The 18,410-nt window shown below is 50.3% G+C and overlaps 1 protein-coding gene across 1 annotated transcript; it reads left to right on the top strand.

Annotated features, from left to right (window-relative positions):
* Positions 1–15,753: 15,753 nt before the first annotated feature.
* Positions 15,754–16,471, top strand: LOC149345904 (uncharacterized). The gene has a single exon (XM_089585311.1). It carries the CDS (start codon positions 15,862–15,864, stop codon positions 16,306–16,308), a length of 447 nt encoding a protein of 148 aa, XP_089441437.1. The 5' UTR covers positions 15,754–15,861; the 3' UTR covers positions 16,309–16,471.
* Positions 16,472–18,410: the final 1,939 nt, after the last annotated feature.

The raw sequence follows: 18,410 nt of genomic DNA, 5'->3' as shown, positions 1-18,410 counted from the left end.
GGACACGTGCGAAAGGTGAGTGCGATTCACTGCGGCGCGCTGTTGCGAACGGCGTCGCAACGTCCAATCGCAGCTCGTCGCCTGCGTCCAACTTGCTAGATGTCAACGACGAGCCGCGCGCGGCAAACGCAACGACGGGAAGCGGGAGCCAATGCGAACGCGGAGAGCAGCAGCGTCGTGATGACGTTCAGCACGCACCTCAGGGCGCTCGGGGCCGAGCCACGCCGGGCCGGCCTGCCAGCCTTGATGCCTGCCGCCGGCGACTGAAAAACGCTCTAGTGATGTTTGTTCACGTTCATAGCAAGCCCTGGGATAGATGCATGTCAAAAATGCATAATTTCTGACGATTGTTGGCCAATATCGAGTTGCTGGTAAGAGCGATGACTGCAATACAAGCAAATTTCATTCCATAGCCGCTTTGGTGCTGCTGCTACTTGGTGCGGTTCGCCTTCCGTCTGCTAGCTCCGTTGCTGAAGGCGTCGTGGAAATCAAACATATCTTTTATCGTGGGACGAGTCCGGAGTAAAGCGATGTGAAAAGTAGGCCTTTCAATATAGCGCAGGCGTCTTCCGAAGCGCCGTCAGATGCGGCTTCGATGCGAAACCAGTTAAGCCTAGCGACGACTAGGGCAGCCTGGGACCAGCGCGCAGTTCGTCGCCCGGCGTTGCCGCAGTAGGGGTCGTTGCCAAAAGATCCACTATTGGGCAGGCATGTTGTCGTTGCTCGAATCTAGGAAGCGTCCTCTCTGGCACCATGGCTGTTTTGTATTGTGCGAACGTCAAGTACGGAGCATGCCGGCCGGCCGGCCGGCCAGCCAGGATCACGTCTACCGGCGTCATAAAAAAAGGTCCAGAGAGTGTTCTTGACGTAAATAATTAACCCTGGGATAGGAAATGGGAAAAATGTGTCATTTTTGAGGATCGCTGACCAACACTGAGCTACTGGTAAAGGTAACAACTGTGATACGAGCAAATTTCTTGCCACAACCGCCTCGCCGCTGGCCCGACATTGGGGTCCGGCTCGCCTGGCGCCCGCTAGCTCCGCTGCTGAAAGCGTCGCGGAAATTGACCATACTATTATTTTATTGTGAGATGATGCTGCTGACAGTAAAGCGATGTGTAGAATAGGCGTTTTATTATAGCGCAGGCGACTTCCGTAGCGCCGGCCGCTGCTAGCGACGACCACGGCAGCCAGGCAGCAGCAGAGCTCGTCGCTCGGAGAGCCCGCGAGCGGTACCGTTGCCGAAAGCTCCCAACAGAAGCAGGCATGCTTTGTCGCTGCTCAAGTATAGCTGGCAGACTTTCTGATAGCAGGGAGATCTCATTTTTTCTTGTGATATTTGTACACCGTCCCAAGCAGCGCTGAGGTACTACTGCACGGCAGCGAAGTCCGACGCCTTTTGTGGGCGGAGCTTGGGTAGAGCGGTGCAGCGATGCTTACCGCTCCGTGTGTCCCTGCTTGCTGTGGGGCGGCAGTTCGCAAGCGACGATCGGTGCGGCGCGCCGGCCAAGTTTTCGCACATGTGTCCCCTGCTCCAGCTGCTCGAAGGGCATGGATTCGGAGCTCGAAGCGCGGCTGCGTGCAGCCACCACTGAAATGGGCGTCGAGCCTTATCAATACATGCCAAGACCGACAGGACGACGACAGTGACGACAGCAGCGACTCGTCGGCGGAGCTAGGAAATTCGCAAAGGCAGGCGCAAAGACTGTGAGCGGACAGATTTCCTTCTCCACCGGAAGAACTACGTTACTTTCAAGAAATGCGCTGGATTCTTACCTCTGCGGACGTGTTTGTAAAAATTGTTTGTAAATTCCTGGTTCCACGCGCAGCTTTCTGAATCGGACTAGAATAGTCGCAGAGACCACCTCCACAGAGTTCTTGCAATAAAATATTGTCACGGAAGTAGCGAGCACCACACAAGGTAAAAGGCAAGCGGGCACAGAGTCAACGGCTGCTCTCAATGGAAAAGCACACTCGGAGAGCGCGCGCGTCTCTACCTTCTTTGTCTTTCTGACGCCACGTGAAACCACCAGGTGGCATTACTCCCCCTCTTAAAAAAAAAAAGAAATGCACATGATCACAGGGAATGTTTCAGATGTGGAGCGCTGCGTTCAGCGGGTGTAGTACGGCTTCATGCGAAGTACATGCACAACGTCAGATGGGTGTTGTCGACTAGAACAGGCACAGCTCTGTCTGGAACAACTTCATAATTCACATCTGATATTTGGTGCAGCACCCTGTAGGGTCCAAAGTAACGGTTGAGAAGTTTTTCCGACAAGCCTGGGTGGCGGACAGGTGTCCACACCCAGACTTGGTCACCGGGCTGGTACGATACGTAGCGGTGGCGGTCACTGTATCGGCGTGCATCTGTTACCTGTTGTTTCGTAATGTGGGTACGGGCGAGTTGGCGTGCTTCTTCGGCATAGGTCGTGAAATCCTCTGCGTCAGGTGCAAGCACCTGGTCGTCAGCCACGCATGGCAGCATGGCGTCAAGCATGGTCCGCACATCTCGTCCGTAGACTAGACGAAACGGAGTGAATCGAGTGGTCTCTTGGATGTCGTATTGTATGCAAATGTGAAATAAGGTAGGATTGCATCCCAATTTTTATGCCGCGCGTCGACGTAATGGCAAGCATGTCTGCGAGTGATTTGTTTAAGCGCTCAGTAAGACCATTAGACTGGGGATGGTAGGCAGTAGTCTTTCGGTGAGATGTCTGGCTTAGTTGGAAAGTAGCACATGTAACAAGTGAAGGCGGGCTACTTGGTGGTTGACAATGGAATGCATATTGCAACCGCGCAAAAACGACGCAGGACAAGAAAGGAAAGCACAGGACAAGACGCGGAACTTCAACTGAAGTTCAGCGTCTTGTCCTGTGCTTTCCTTTCTTGTCCTGCGTCGTTTTTGCGCGGTTGCAATATGCATTCCATAGTTGGAAAACTCCATCAAGAAGCCGAACTGTAAATGCCTTGCCACGATCAGTGGTTACGAATGAAGGGGCTCCATGGCGTAGAACAATCTGGTTCATGAAGAACTGCGCCACCTCAGGGGAGGTTGCACGTGGTACCGCAATGGTTTCTGCGTAACGTGTCAGATAGTCCCTGGCCACGATAATCCACTTATTACCAACTGACGATAGAGGAAAAGGACCGAGGAAGTCCTTACCTATTTGGTCGAATGGGGCCAGTGGTGCTGGGATGGGCTGCAGAAAACCCGCTGGCTTGAATGGTGGGATCTTGCGTCGCTGGCATTCGCGGCAACCTCTAACATACCGATGAACGGTGGCAGCAAGTTTGGGCCAGTAGTACGCCTGACCTACTCTGGCGAGAGGGCGTGCAAATCCCAGGTGACCAGAGGAGGGTTCGTCATGGCAAGCAAGAAGAATTTCGTCGCGGAGATCTGCAGGGATGACCAGACCATAGGGTCGGTCGCTGTTCCTTGCGCTTTTCTTGTAGAGGATTCTGTCGCGTATACAGAAGGAGCACAGGTTTTTGGAGAATTGTCGGGGAATTGTAGAATCCTGGCCCTCCAAACGATCGATCACGGGTTTTAGGTCTTTATCGGTACGTTGCCGGGCCTTTAAATCAGAGGAATTCATGGTGCCAAGAAAATAGCTGTCGTCGTCCTCACTATCATGCGCCAACTCCGCGGGTGCACGTGACAGAGTGTCAGCATCTTCATGTTTCCTTCCTGACTTATAAACGATGGAGTAATCAAATTCCTGCATACGGAGGATCTATCGTGCAAGGCGTCTTGATGGGTCTCGAAGACTGGCCATCCAACACAACGAATGATGGTCTGTGACAATTTTAAATGCACGGCCGTAGAGGTATGGTCGAAATTTGATAGTTGCCCAAACGACCGCTAGACATTCCTTTTCAGAAGTCGAATAGTTTGCTTCCGCCCTAGAATTAATTGAAATAATTGATTTAACCTGAAATTCTTTTTTTGTCACAGTTTTCTGTTATTATGTACTTTGTATGTAACACGATAGTTTTTACTAACACTTGATGTCCGAAAGTTCTTTTTGCATGTCATGTTTTCAAAGCTATTTTCTTTCTTTTGCCGCGCCGAATGTTATCTACCAGTGTTATTTAGACTGCTTTGCTTTTAATCTTGTACAACGCTTACGCTTTTCTGTATATGTCCGCCGTTTTTGAATTTGCTTTTACGTGTTTCGTGTACTTGGACCCGAACTAGCCGCTGGCTATGGGTCCAAAAAGTGTTTGTATTTCCTGTAAAAGAAATTCAAAAATAAATTGAAATTGAAATTGAAATTGAAAAGGTACGGCTGGCATAAGCGATCACCCTTTCTACGCCGTGCTGGTACTGGACGAGGACAGCACCTAGACCGACGTTGCTGGCGTCAGTGTGAATTTCGGTGGCGGCATCCTCATCAAAGTGCGCAAGAACAGGTGGGTTGTGAAGGCGTTGGCGCAGCTCGGTAAATGCATCTTCCTGCTCGGTAGACCAGACGAATGGGATGTCATCACGTGTAAGACGCGTCAGGGGTTCGTCAGAAAGACTTTGTCTTTCTGAAACCACGTGAAACCACCAGGTGGCAATATGATTGTAGAAATCATTCCAGGGTACCTTTAAATCCCCGGCAGTTCCACTGCACAGCGTTACTCTTGAATCAGCTGATATGTTTGCTCACTCTCTGAGCGATCGTCCGAGATCGCTGGTCAAGTGAGCCGATATTTTTATATTTTTCTTACAGTTCCTCGCGGATGCCTGAAATTGCAGTTTCCATGTAGTGTTTGGTGTTTGCAATGCTCTCGCGCGTTTCAGCAGTTTGGTGTTCTACGCATTGTTGGTAGGCTCGGAACTCTTATCTGAATGGTCTTAGTTCTTGAATGATTCTTGGTATATCTCCCCGAGCAAGGGTTGTGTTGCGGGTGCGTTTTGAGGCTCAGAATTCGGTGGTGGATTCGGGTTTGTGTTAATGCGCATGTTCTGCTCTATGGCGTTGAGGCGTGTGGTGAGTGTCGTCACCATTGCCTGTAATTGTTTGTTTTCTTGCCGGAGTGACTCTATAACGTTGTCTTTCTTTGAGGAGGGCGAGCAATTGGGGAGGAGAGGCCATTCTGCCTAGCTCACCTCGGTGTCCGTAGCCCGGCTCATGGGTAGCTGGGATTGGCCCTGGAACCGGGAGGGTGCCCCGAGGACGTCTGTTTCTTTGTGTTCCAGTTGTACGGGCGTTCTTGCCCTTCCTGGCGCTCTCGGCCCTTAGCTGCGTCTCGTGGCCTCGAGTTGGATCGCTTTCTGCTCGAGGAGCCGGAACCGGAGAGGGACTTTGATGACGACGTGCCTTTCTTGACGGGTGGCTGTTCCCTTGTCCGTGGTCTCCCTCGCGAAGATTCATATAAATTACCTCGAGGGTGTTCTCTTCAAACCTGCGAAGGTGAAGGTAAGGAGCCGAGCACAAGACTCGGCTAGATACGCACGCGTGCGCACGCTGCAAGGAGTGTTTGTACCGTAACCCCCCCCCCCCCCGGTTATTGGAAACCCAGCAGACCATTCGGCCCACCTGGTCCCCCACCTTACGCAGTTTGCACAGTGTTGTGTCGACTCGGCGGTGTTTATTAACAAAGAGACCCAGTACTCTGATCCCATCGTGTTCTGGAATGGGTCCGCTCGCTACAGGTAAATTTCGATTTTGGTAGCGCACTTCGGCGAGAGGCGAATGTGCACAAATTCATAATTGGCCGGGGAGCATAAAAGGCCGCAGCGGCCGCCGTAGGCGTCCACAACCTCCGCCGTTTGCTGCAGGCAGGCTCAATCTCTCCTTCCGACCCCTGTTAGCCCATAAAATCACAATCGCAACGGATACGCATAGCGGCCAAGTCAGGGCTGCAGCCCGTTTGTGCTCTCTTCGGGCTGTTTTAAGAGGCCTCCTAGAGACTCCGAGCGATCTGTCCAACGAGCAAGGCGCCACGAAAAACGAGTGGTGGTGTTCTGTGCACTGCCTGGCAGCGCTGCAACACACTATCGTTTTCCACTCTTCAAGGCGAAGCTTAGGGGTCCAAGTTTAGTACACTACTGTAGCTACGCCAACCGCTTCACCTCTTCAGCATGCTCGCACTTTTGCCGAGGTTGCACCTCCACCCTGGTGGTGGTGGTGAAAACATTTATTCAGAACGGACAGGAGGTGTTTGGATCAGCACGTAAGGGCTGATCGAAACACTACGTGGAGTCCACCAAACACTAGGTGGAGTCCGCCGCCCGGGCGCACCTGACTAAGGCTTCTTGGGCCTGTAAGTCGTGGCAGCCGAGCAGGGTCGCCTCCCAGTCCTCCCGGGTTGGGTTGGGGATGGGGGAATGGCCGGGTTGGAGGGGCAGGCCCACACCATGTGATAGGTGTCCGAAGACACCGCACTACAGTGCAGGCAGTTGCCGCTAAAGGAGGGGTCGACATGTTTTAGGGCTGCCGGGCACAGTAATGTATTGGTGAAGAGGCGGGGAAGGAGCCGCTCATCCGCCTTCTTGAGGCCTTTACATGGGCTAGGGTAAAGGCGATGGCTATCTTGATAGTAGGTTGCGATATTTTTGAACGTAAAGACCGGATTAAAATGGGGTTCCTGATCAGGTGGGGAGGAGAAAACAGCTCGGTCAGAGAGCGCGTGGGCGGCTGCGTCTGCTGCCTCGTTTCCTGCCAACCCCTGATGAGCAGGGGCCCATATGAGGTAACGGTGTGCGGGGTCCGTATCCCGTATGCAATTTTGGCATATTCAATAGGCTAGGAAGGGAGTGCAGCCTTGTTCGACGTTCCGACAGGCCACTCGCGAGTCGGTGATTATGTATTTTGAATTGGAATGTGAGGCCGCGAGAGCAATCACGAACTCTTCTGCTTGTGTTGCACTGCGGGCTCTGAAAGTGAGGCCGTTAACTGTGTTGCTGTTGTGAACTACCGCGGCCGTGTACCATCCCCCGTGGTGAGGGCCGGAGGCGTCCACGTAGTATACACCTGTTGTGTTGCCATAATATCGGGCTAGCGCTTCCGCTCGTGCCAGGCGCCGACCATTATGGTCTTCATGTGACATGTTTGCTGGAAGAGGCCGCACGTGGAGGGCACGTCTCCACAGTTCCGGGATGTGAAACCTGTCTTCCATTGGAGGAGTGTGTTGGATATGGAGTCAAGCAAGAAGGCGGCGACCCGACTCCGTTAGCGACAACCGCGTGTACTGATTTGTAAGGTGCGCCTCCCGGAGTTCCTGGAAACTATTCACCACCCCAAATGCCATAAGCCGGCTATTTGAAGTAGTGATGGGGAGGGCAAGGGCACGTTTAACAATTTTGCGAAGGATGACCTCAAGGGCGTCCTCCTCTTGTTTCCGTAGGTGGAGATAAGGAGTCGAATAGAGAATTTGACTAGTTACGAAGGCGGTTGCCAGCCGCAAGGCATCCTTACTTCGTAACCCTCCGCGTTTGTTGGAAACCCGGCGGCCCATGCGGCCCATCTGGTCCCCCACCTTACGGAGTTTGGCCAATGTAGTGTCTGGCCGCCTGTGTTTGTGGATGTAGAGTCAGAGTACCCGTATCTCAACACTTTCGCGTATGGGACCACTCTCAAGAGAAAGAGATATTTTAGTTGTGCACTTTTGTGAGGGGCGGAGGTGCACAAATTCCGATTTTTGAGGGGAACATTGAAGATCGCAGCGGCGGGCGCAGCGGTCTACTATCGTCGCCGCTCTTTGCAGGCTGGTTTCAATGTCTCCTGTGCTGCCCTGTTTGGCCCATAGGGTGGTCATTGGCGTACAGGGCGTGCTGCACGCCGGCGACACCACCCAGCTGGGCCGGCAGGTGCATCATGGCCAGATTGAAGAGCAGCGGGGAAAGTACCGCGCCTTGGGGGTTCCCCGCGTGCCGGCTAGGCAAGGACCATGCTCTCTATCTTGAATTCGAATGTAGGATTGACGATCCATTAAAAATTGGCTTATGTATCGGAATGTGTTGAGGCCGCAGTCGGTGTGACTTAGGTTAGTGAGTATGATCTCATGTGTTACATTGTCAAATGCCCCTTTAAGATCCAAGGCGAGTACTACCCGGTCATTATGGGGGCATTCGAGGGGGTCAAGGACTTCCCGATTGAGTTGCAGGAGGACATCCTGTGCGGATCTGTGTGGGCGGAATCCGAACATGGTGCTCGCAAAGACATGTTTGTGTTCAAGATATGTACCGATCCCGCACCATAGTCTCCATTAGTTCGCACCGATTTTGACCAGTTGCCTGGGAAGCGCCGCGGTGGACACCCGAACCGCACTATACAGGAAGGGAAGAAGTGGAAGGGAAAGAAGAAAGGTTGGTTGGTTGGTTGGTTTATGAGGTTAACGTCCCAAAGCGACTAAGGTTATGAGGGACGCCGTAGTGAAGGGCTCCGGCCGTAATGAAGAAAATGAAAATTCTAATTGAGGAAATTGGCCGCCGCGGTGGCTCAGTGGCTATGGTGCTCGGCTGCTGTCCCGAAAGACGCGGGTTCGATCCCGGCCGCGGCGGTGGAATTTCTTTGGAGGAGAAATTCGAGGCCCGTGTACTGTGCGATGTCAGTGCACGTTAAAGAACCCCAGGTGGTCGAAATTTCCGGAGCCCTCCACTACGGCGTCTCTCATAGCCTTAGTCGCTTTGGGACGTTAAACCCCACAAACCAAACCAAACCGAAAGGAAATTGCACAGTAACTGTATCGCATATCTCGATGGACACCCGTCATCTGTTTGTAGAGGAAGGGAGGAAGTGGGAGTGAAAGAGGAAACAAAGGAGAGCTGTAATGAAGAAAATTAATTTTAGGAAAGGAATTACGCATTAACTGTGAATCCACGTCCAGGGACGGATATGAAAAAGGAACGCTCAGTGATACACAGCGGCGAAATGACTTTGCAATTCGACTCAGCAATTTCCCTTCGGCCAGCTGTAGCTATCGCATCACTCCAGGTTTAACCAGAGTTAAAACGCAGCCAATTTCAAAGCGAAATTCTGAAGACATAAAACTACGCAGGGGACAGGACACAGAAAAGATGCAGACAGGACGAGCGTAGTCCTGTCTGCATCCTGTCTGCATCTTTTCTGTGTCCTGTCTCCTGCGTAGTTTTATGTCTTCAGAATGTCTAACCAACTAGCCTCTCATCACACACTTCTATAATTCAAATCGAAAGCCTGTAATGGCTTATGCTCGCGGTGTCCGTTCATGCTCGCGGTGTCCGGCCTTGCACTGGAATCGTGCCAACTGTGAATCGAGCCAACGCGCGGCTGCGCCGAAAGGTCAGGCGGCGGCGACGCCTGCGGCCACCTGCGCCGCGCGTGACGTCACTCGGTTTCGCGCATGCGCAGAACTCGCCATTCGGTGTCACGGCATACGCAACGCTCGGCTCCGACCCTCGTAGTGAAGCTTTTCGCTTCAAAAGGAAAACAATCAACCAAACATTCGGTCGAAAAGCGGTTGGCGTCGTAGTAGTTGTGAGCACCGCGCGTCCGAAAAAAAAATGAGGGGGGGGGGGGGGCTTAGCTTTGGTTAAGCCTGGTAGGTTGCGAAAGCAGGTGTTTTGGATGGATGGATGGATGGATGGATGGATAGGAGCGCCCCCTTTGAAACGGGGTGGTGGCAATTGCCACCATGCTCAGCTTTTCTTTATTATTTTTTTTTTGTTTACTGTGTTGGCAATTCTCATTAAGATTCTCCATCACCTTTGCCTACGGTTTCCTACAATTCTAACCTTATGCCACATCTCTGCTTTTCAGCCACCAATCCTCCAATCGCTTTTTGCTGACTTCCACTGCAGATTTATTTACATAACCATTGCTTTCTTTAAACCCTAGGGCCTCAGAAAGAGTGACTGTGCCTGCATCGACATCCGGATGGATACCATCACACTTGATTATGAGGTGTTCAATTGTTTCCACAGATCTACCACACACTGCACATGTGTCATCTTCTTCGTTAAATTTCTTTTTGTAGCTGCGCGTTCTAAGACACCCTGATTTAGCTTCAAAAAGTAGGGCACTGCCTATTGAGTTATCATAGAAAAATTCTTTCCTGATCTGCCTTTTCCAGAATCGATATAGATCTACACTATGTTTCTTTTCCATTGAATTCATCCAATTTTTAACTTCCGCGTTTTTAACCTGTCGTTTAATGCTCTTTCTTTCTCCGTTCTCATGACCGGCATACTCACTGGTTAGTTTTCTAGTTCTTTTCCGCCACTGTGAGTCAACGTTCTTTCTGTATAAATATTTAAATACCTTAGCTGCCCATCTGTTATCGTCCAATTTCCTCAGGCGTTCTTCATATATTATTTTACTCTTAGCTTCCCGTGCCTCGAACGATGCCCAGCCCATATCCCCTTGTACTGCCTCGTTTGTGGTTTTACCGTGGGCACCTAGTGCTAATCTTCCAACAGCTCTCTGATTTACGTCTAATCTCGACTGAACTTCTGCCCTTAAGCACAGAACCGCATTGCCGAAAGTAAGTCCCGGCACCATTATTCCTTTCCAAATACCTCTTAGTACTTCATATTTGTTGTACCCCCATAATGCCCTATGTTTCATTATCCCGGCGTCTCTTCGTCCTTTTGCCCTAAGAGCCTGTTCATGCTTTTCCGTGTATATCTGCCCTTCGTTTAGCCATATCCCGAGGTATTTGTATTCGGCCACTTTGGGTATTTCGTGGCCTTGTATTGTGAGCACCTGATCAGTTGTATCGTTAAAAATCATCACACCTGATTTAGTTGCGGTAGAACTGAATCCTAGAGCGTCTCCTTCGTCTCCACAGCAATTAACCAAAGTTTGCAAATCTTCCTGGCTATCTGCTAACAGTACAATATCGTCCGCATACATTAAACCCGGGAGTCACTGCTCAACTACATTTCCGCCTAATCTGTACGATAGATTATAACCCAGATTACTTTCTTCTAGCCTTCTTTCCATATTTATCACGTAAAGCATGAACAGCAGCGGTGATAGAGGACAACCTTGCCTTAATCCTTTGTGCACCCCCACAGTTGTGGTACTTTTTTTCCCTTCCCATGTAATTTCAACTTCATTATCTCGGTAGATTTCCTGTAGAAAATCAATTACCTCATCACTAATACCTAAATCTTTCAATATGCTCCACAGGAGTTCCCTGTTCACGTTATCGTATGCACCGCTTATGTCCATAAAGCCTAAAAACAGAGGTCTATTTTCCGCCTTAGCTATTTCTATGCATTGGGTAAGCACGAACAGGCTATCATCTAACCGCCTACCCCTTCTGAACCCATTCTGAAGTTCTCCGAGTATCCTATTCCCTTCTACCCATGACTGCATTTTTAATTTCACCGCCTGCATTGCCAGCCTGTACATAACAGATGTTATCGTAATCGGACGGAAGGATTTTATGTTCATCTTATCTCCTTTCCCTTTATAAATCAAATTCATTTTACTCTGTCTCCAGCTGTGCGGAATTTGCTGATTTGTTATGACTGCCTCCAATGCTTTTATCAGCGCGCCCTTGCTTCTTGGGCCAAGTTCATTAATCAGCTTAATTGGAATTTCGTCTATCCCTGCGGATGTGGTTTTAGGAATATTCGCTTCCGCCTTTTCCCAGTTAAGACTAGTCAGTTCTAAGCTGTTCTCTTTTGTGCTGTCCTGTGTTGCCGCCTCACTTGGGGAGATTACCCCATTGGCGTTGCTAAAAGATGCAGCTATAAATGACGTAATGTAGTCCACAGCATCGTCTCCCTCTAAACATTTTCCCTCAGCATCTATAATCTGTTCCTGCTTTCTTTGATTTGTTTTTCCCAACCAGCTTATATGGTTCCAGAATTTTCTTGGCCCCCCTTTATTTGCCTCGCGAACTTCAGCCAGCCATTTATCAGAGGACTGCTTTATTTTAGCCTGGACTAGGACCTGAACTTGCTGTTTCTTTTGTCGATAAGATTCCCATTTTTTTCCTATTTCCTCTACAGATAACTGCGGCTTCTTTGCTTCTCTGTGTTCCCTTGAAGCCGCCCGTTGTTGTTCGATGGCCTCCTTAATTTCCATATTCCACCAGCTTCGTGGCTTCCTCTTTCCTCTCCAGCGGTTAACTCCTTTCACTTGTTTCATTTTTGTAGCGATGAGCAGTTCCAACTGATTATAATCCCAATTTTCCATGTGGCGTTTCTCAATTACTTCTGCTATATCGGCTGATATTAGCGCTATTTGTTCATCATTTAATTTTGCGTTGTCTTTTGGACTTCGTTGCATTTCTCTTTTGACTAGGGCTCCCAACTGTAGACTAATACGTTTGTGATCACTTCCTAGGCTGTCCTTCCCCTCTTCGTCTATTTCCATTATTGCGAGCTTGCTATAGATGCCCTGCGACATTAGACAGTAGTCAATGGTTGTTTGCGTGTTACGGGATTCCCACGTGATTTGTCCCTCACATTTAGTTTCTCTATTGACAATAACTAAGTTGTGCCGCTCACACAAGTCTAGCATTAACTTCCCGTTACAATCTGTGTATCCATCCAGATCCTCGATGTGGCCGTTCATGTCTCCAAGCAAAATAATATCGACACCGTCTCCAATCTGCTTTATATCGTCATTGAGGCACTTAACTAGATCCTTGTTTTCTTGCCTGCATTTGTCCCCGGTTCCTAAATAAACTACCCCTAGCCATGTCCTTTTGCCAGCAATTGTACCTGATACCCAGACACGTTCTTTGCAAGTTGATTTTATTCTTTGCCAATTTGTTCCTTGATGTATCAGCATACCTACTCCTGCTCCCTTCTTCTCCGTTGTTGTTCTGTTGCACCCTTCCCAGAGATAGCCATCGATGAAAGGTGGATCTTCTAAATCCCTCAGATGTGTCTCGCATAGACCGTATACACCTACTGCTTCGTCCTTTAACTGCTGTTCTATTTCTAGCCATTTCGCTCTCTTTCTACCCCCTTGCATGTTTATGTAACTAATCCTGGCGTTAAATTTCTTTTTCGTAGTTTTCTTTCTGGGCCTCCTAGTGGCCATTTTGTTGGGATCAGCCGCCATTGTTACATTTACATTAATCCTACCTACCCCTACGCCCTGAGCCACCGTGGACCCCCTAAAAAAGCTACCGCTCGGCCTGCCAGGCGCCTGCCTATCTCTTCTCCTACCCTTCCACTGAAATGGATGCCATCTCGTCCAAAGTCTCTGCCCGAGCCTGCTCTGTGCACTTCCTTGTTTATTTCTACCACCTCAAAGCCTTTCTCGAGGCCTAACTGCCTTATCTCGCGATTAAGATTCACAACGTCTTTAGCAACCTCTACATTCCTTCCTTGTACCTCCGGCACTTTACACACCACGATCTGCGCTTGCTGTGCTATCGCCCTTATACCGTCAACTCCCTCAGCTAATGTTTTCCCTACTTGTGCGGCGTTACCATTCAGGACATCATTTAGCCCCGCAGCTACCACTACCAAGTTACGCCTTGCAGCCTTCTCGGAAAGTTCACTTTTAGTCGCTCTCAGAACATCGTCCATTGTCTTTCCTGGAAACACCCCGACTGCTACCCGCCTATCACCCTTCACCAGGTTCAGAATAGCTCTTTTGCAGCGCCCCATATTTGAGTCACCAGCGATAAGCACTAGGGTACTCTGCCACTCCCTCCTAACTTCCGGATCTTGCTGCCTCTTATTAGCGACTGTGACCTCATTTCTTGGAAATAGCTCGGACCCCTTCTCAGTACCGCCTCTCGAATTCCCAGCTGCCACCTGTGCGTAGCTGTTCCTGCCTGAACATGTCTGACCTTCTGGCCTCTCGCTGTCCATGCCAGTGCAAGCCCCATCCACGTGGGTGGCGCTGGAATGCCCGCCATTGTGGCTTCCAATGGCGGTGTCAGCCGTTTTTGACTCCAACTGACAAAGCTGCTCTTGAAGCTTACGCTTCTCTGCCCTCTCTATCTGTAACTCTGTTTCTAGAGCATCCATCCTTAGCACTAGTTCGCTGTTCGCCTGTTGAGCCCTGTCCAGGCGTGCACCTAATACGCAGAATTTGCACATAAAATCTGCGCCTTCGGCCTCCTCCACTGAATCGAACCGCGTTTCTTTTAAATTCACCGATTCCTCACACTCCATACATCTAACCTTCAGTAGCTTAACCATCGTAGCAACACTCGATTATTGCTTGCACCAAATGCCCAGATATCTACACGCTCAAGACAAAAACACTTGAAAACACGTGCAAAATTAAAATAAAATTCTGGCTACCGCAAATGCCGATCAATCACTTGGAAAAAAAAGCTATCTCTCTAAAAGTTAACTCACAAAAAAACACTGAGACAACTGCCGGTCAAATAGTCCCGGCCGAAATTAGGTCACTGACCTAAATTCTATTCCTTAACCTGCACTTCCCCTAACAGCCTGAAAAAGTAAACGCACTTTTAAAACTATTAAAGGAAAGTACTCATCTATTTTACGCAGTCGCTCTCGCAGTCTGTCCGGTCTCGGTCTCCACGCGTGATCCGAAGAGCACCAAAACGCACGTCCGCACGGCACGGCTGTCAACTCCTGCATATGCAGCGCCTCTAGTGGGAAGAGCGCGGTGCGCCATGCCAAGCGGCCGCCGTTACCCGACGAGCCGAGTTGGTAGCCCGTCTCTCGCTCCTGGTATGACGTCACGCTGTGACGTCACTAGGCATGGTATGACATATCTCAGTGAAGCAGCGCAACGGCACAAGGCCAAGGGAAGAAGAGGACAAACACAGCGCTGTGTTTGTCCTCTTCTTCCCTTGGCCTTGTGCCGTTGCGCTGCTTCACTAAGATATGTCAGACCAACTCGCCCACCAGTTCATGGTATGACGTCAGGGGTCATTCTAAAGGTCAAACGTGCCAAGTGGCCGCCGGTACGTGAAAGGCCTTCTTTGGAGTAGTATTGCTTTCGCAATAAAAACCACATCATGCCAACCGTTTGCCGCAGAACGTATCGGATGTGTCATAAGATTCAGCGTTTCGTGCACCATAAACTTATCATTTAAGTTAGAGCCTAGCTTGCGGCAAGAATTCGAACCAGGGACCTACAATCGGAGTCCATATGTGATATATGTGACAGTTGCTGCATCAGTTCCATTCCTCAAATCCAATTTTCATTTCGTTAATTGCGGCACCTCTTTCTCTCTTCCTTCTTTCACTAACTTTCCCCTTTTTTGAGGTGCGGTTCGGGTGCCCACCGAGGTGTGAGACAATTACTGCGCATTTCCTTTCCTCAAAAATGCGTCGCGTTCAGGGCTGTTTTCAACGGGCAAGGCGTCGCGCTGAACGGGCAATGACCTTCCCTGGACTCTCTGACAGAGCTGCAACACGCTGTCGCGATCCACTCCTAATGGTAAAGCTTAAGCGTCCCACGTTTTTTTTTTTTATAAATACATTTGTCGCTGCCTTAATATTATGCCCGACAGAACTGGGAGTTCGGAATCGGCTGTGTTCGTTGCTTCAATTTTTTTATATTGTGTTCCATATTAAAATTTGGCGCAAAAAATGCAGTGAAAAGTATTTTTTGTGTTTGAACTAAATGGATTTAAAAACCCTTTCGATAATGAAAGGAGATTTGCATGTGATCTAGTGTCCTCTGTTGCGTCCTCCATCAGAACGTGACATTCTGGCATGAGATTAACCGGCTGCAATCGCAGTGAGTCTCACTGGGATGCCAGGATTAATTTGAAATGTGATTCGTTAGGACTTTGATTCCTGCGCGTCTCGGCCTTTTGGCTGAGCGGACGTGTCGCGCTGCTGCACCGCTCGCGACAGCTTTCTGCGTAGGCTTCGGTCCCGGCGGGCGGCCCGCCCGCATCCCGCCCACCCTCCGCGACCTCGGAGGACCTGCTGCTCCTGCCCCGGCGCCAGGCCTGCTGCCGTGGTGTCCAGGGCTCCGCAACATGGCCCTCCCGCCCCCCGAAGTGCGCCCCACGAAGGCGCAATGCTTCTATTTCCAAGTGCCGGAGCCTGTTCCGGCAGACGACTTAATTGATTCCATCGAGGCGGTCGTCGGTGTCGGGGGGCTGCAGTACCTGCAGCACCTCGGCGGAACAAAGTTCCTATGTGCCGTGAGCTCCATGGCTCAGGCGTCTAAAATGGTAGCGGCGGGGAGCCTCCTCGTCGCTGGAAAATCTGTACCGCTGGCGCAGATGGCGTCGCCAGTGGTTTATGTTACGGTGTTTCGGCTGCCACCCACCGTCTCGGACGACGCCCTCGCTCAGGCCCTGAGCGCGTACGGCAAGGTGCGGGCAGTGTTGGAGCCCGTTTTCAAGAGCCGGGGCACCATCCGCAACGGCTGCCGGACCGTCAAGCTGCATGCTGTTCATACTGCATGCTGTTCTGCATGATGTGTGCAAGTAGCCACATAGCGTTCGAACGGTTGCATCGGTAGCTGGTGGACGCTTCGGTGTGTGTTCCGGCCGCCGGCTTGCGTCGGTGGCCGGTGTGTGACCTTTCGACGTACTGTTTTGTTAAGGTGTCCTGCGGCTGGCGGGCGCCTCATTATGGTGAGCCAGCCACCTACAAAGGCTCTGGCCTTTGATGTTGTCGTCCCTGAGGGGGCTACTCCGGAGGATGTCGTCGATGCGACAGCCTCCGTTGTTGGATTGGAGGAAGTGTACTGCGTCCAGCACTTCGGTGGACGCAACTACCAAGTCACTGTGAAAAGTGAAGCCGCCATGGCTAAAATCGTTGAAGCTTCCTGCATCACCATCGGCAAGGAACGCGTCGCCATCGTTCCCCTGAGCCCGCAAGTGACCCAGGTGACTGTTCTTTTTCTGCCCGCACGTGTACCCAGTGACGCCCTTGCCAAGGCTCTCTCCCCTTTCGGCAAGGTGCTGCACATTAGTCGCGGCGTCATGGGATCGCGTCCCACTGTCACCACCGGGACCCGCTACGTGCGGATTGAAATGAAACCAGAGTCACCCGTACCCAACTACATCAAGGTCGCGGGCCACCGCGTGACGTGCGACTACTTGTGACGCTTAGTCACAAGAAAATAAAGCTCCCAGGATCGTTACGGGGGTGTAACGCATATGTTTGAGCGTTTGCTGTGCTGTGAGAAGGCGCAGGACAGAAAGCTGCGTTTAATTCATGGTTAAAGCTGTTGCAGCCTTCTGTTTCATCCCTGCGTTTCCGTAGGCAACGTTGTCAAGGTATGTTGGTTTATTTTATTTATTTATTTTATTTATTAGGCCCTTTTCGCACTTTTTTTATTTTCGCCTAGTAGAACTAATATTTATTTCTGTTTTGATAATACGGCGCTGAAGCTTGCTCCGAGTCTCTAAGCGTGAGGGGGGTTTAAACTTGAAGTAAATATGTGACCTGAAACTGCGTGCCTGCAGCGTACGCCCATCTCGTCTTTTCTTTTGTCACGCATGTTGCTCTTTACATACGTTTGCTTTTGCGTGTGCACATCTGCTTTTGTAGCCCTTAGATTGCTCGTTTAAGGTGCATCAACTTTCAGCCTATATTCTGTTTTACTTGCTTCATTTCGCAGATTTCTCAGTGCTGGAGAAAAAAGTGGCCATCATTATATGCATGGTGCCGTAGTGCTATGTACACTGTGTATTAAATGGTGCATACGTTTGCGTCTGCTGTTTGTATTCATTGAGATTTGCGCCGTTACGCGCAAGTTTTGTTCGACACGGACTTTCAATTCGGTCTGTATTGCTTTTCTTTGACTGAAACATGACTGCAATTTGATTGTGGTGGCGTATGGTGCGGTAGCCGATATGGACGACAGGATGCAATTCGTGCTAAGAGCACAGCTAGTAAACTGATATTACTTCTGTATGGCGCTGCTATTTGCTCTTATATGGGCCAAATCGGGTGACTTTCTGAATTCATATTTCCTTTGTGTGTAAAATGCTAGGACATTTCACGTAAACGGATAAGTGCAGAACGGCCGAGCCAGCACGCATTCACACAAGTGGAAAGGTGTATTACACCACCTGTAACTTAAGTATGCGCCTGAAATTTTGCACATATGTGCGCTTGGATGCCTGCAGGCTGTATGAAAAAGGAGGAATAATTTTATTGAACCAGAGCCGAGAAATCGAGCATTAACCTCTTGGGGCTTTCCATGGGGTGCACAACTTTTTGGACATTGCTAGTTGTGGGGACGTTTTTTAGATGTATTCGGGAAAAATGAGCGCCTCCTGGGGAGATTCCAGATGTCCCGATGGGTCATTTTTGGGAGATATTGAGGAGGTTTTGTGTTTGTTGGGTAATTCCCGAACGAGACAAGATACGTGTCTTGGGAATGTGGCTGCAGAGCAACCAGCGATGCGGCCATAAGCTCGCCCTTCTCAAGCAGTCGACCACTCAGGTCGCCAGAATGATCACGCGCGTGCCGCAGAAGCGGAGCGGCATGTGAGAGGGGGATACCCTGCGCCTGGTTCAGAGCCTGGTGGTCAGTCGCGTGGGTTACGCCCTCCCGTATTTCAAC

This window comes from Amblyomma mixtum, chromosome 4 (genome assembly GCF_055824585.1).
Source record: "Amblyomma mixtum isolate Tamu chromosome 4, ASM5582458v1, whole genome shotgun sequence".
NCBI classification, from domain to species: domain Eukaryota; kingdom Metazoa; phylum Arthropoda; class Arachnida; order Ixodida; family Ixodidae; genus Amblyomma; species Amblyomma mixtum.
Note: the sequence above shows the minus strand (reverse complement) of the source record. Positions and strands in the feature narration are given on the sequence as shown.

Excerpts from the sequence above, each read along its gene's own strand:
- LOC149345904 (XM_089585311.1), top strand. The coding sequence starts at position 15,862 with ATGGCCCTCCCGCCCCCCGAAGTGCGCCCCACGAAGGCGCAATGCTTC.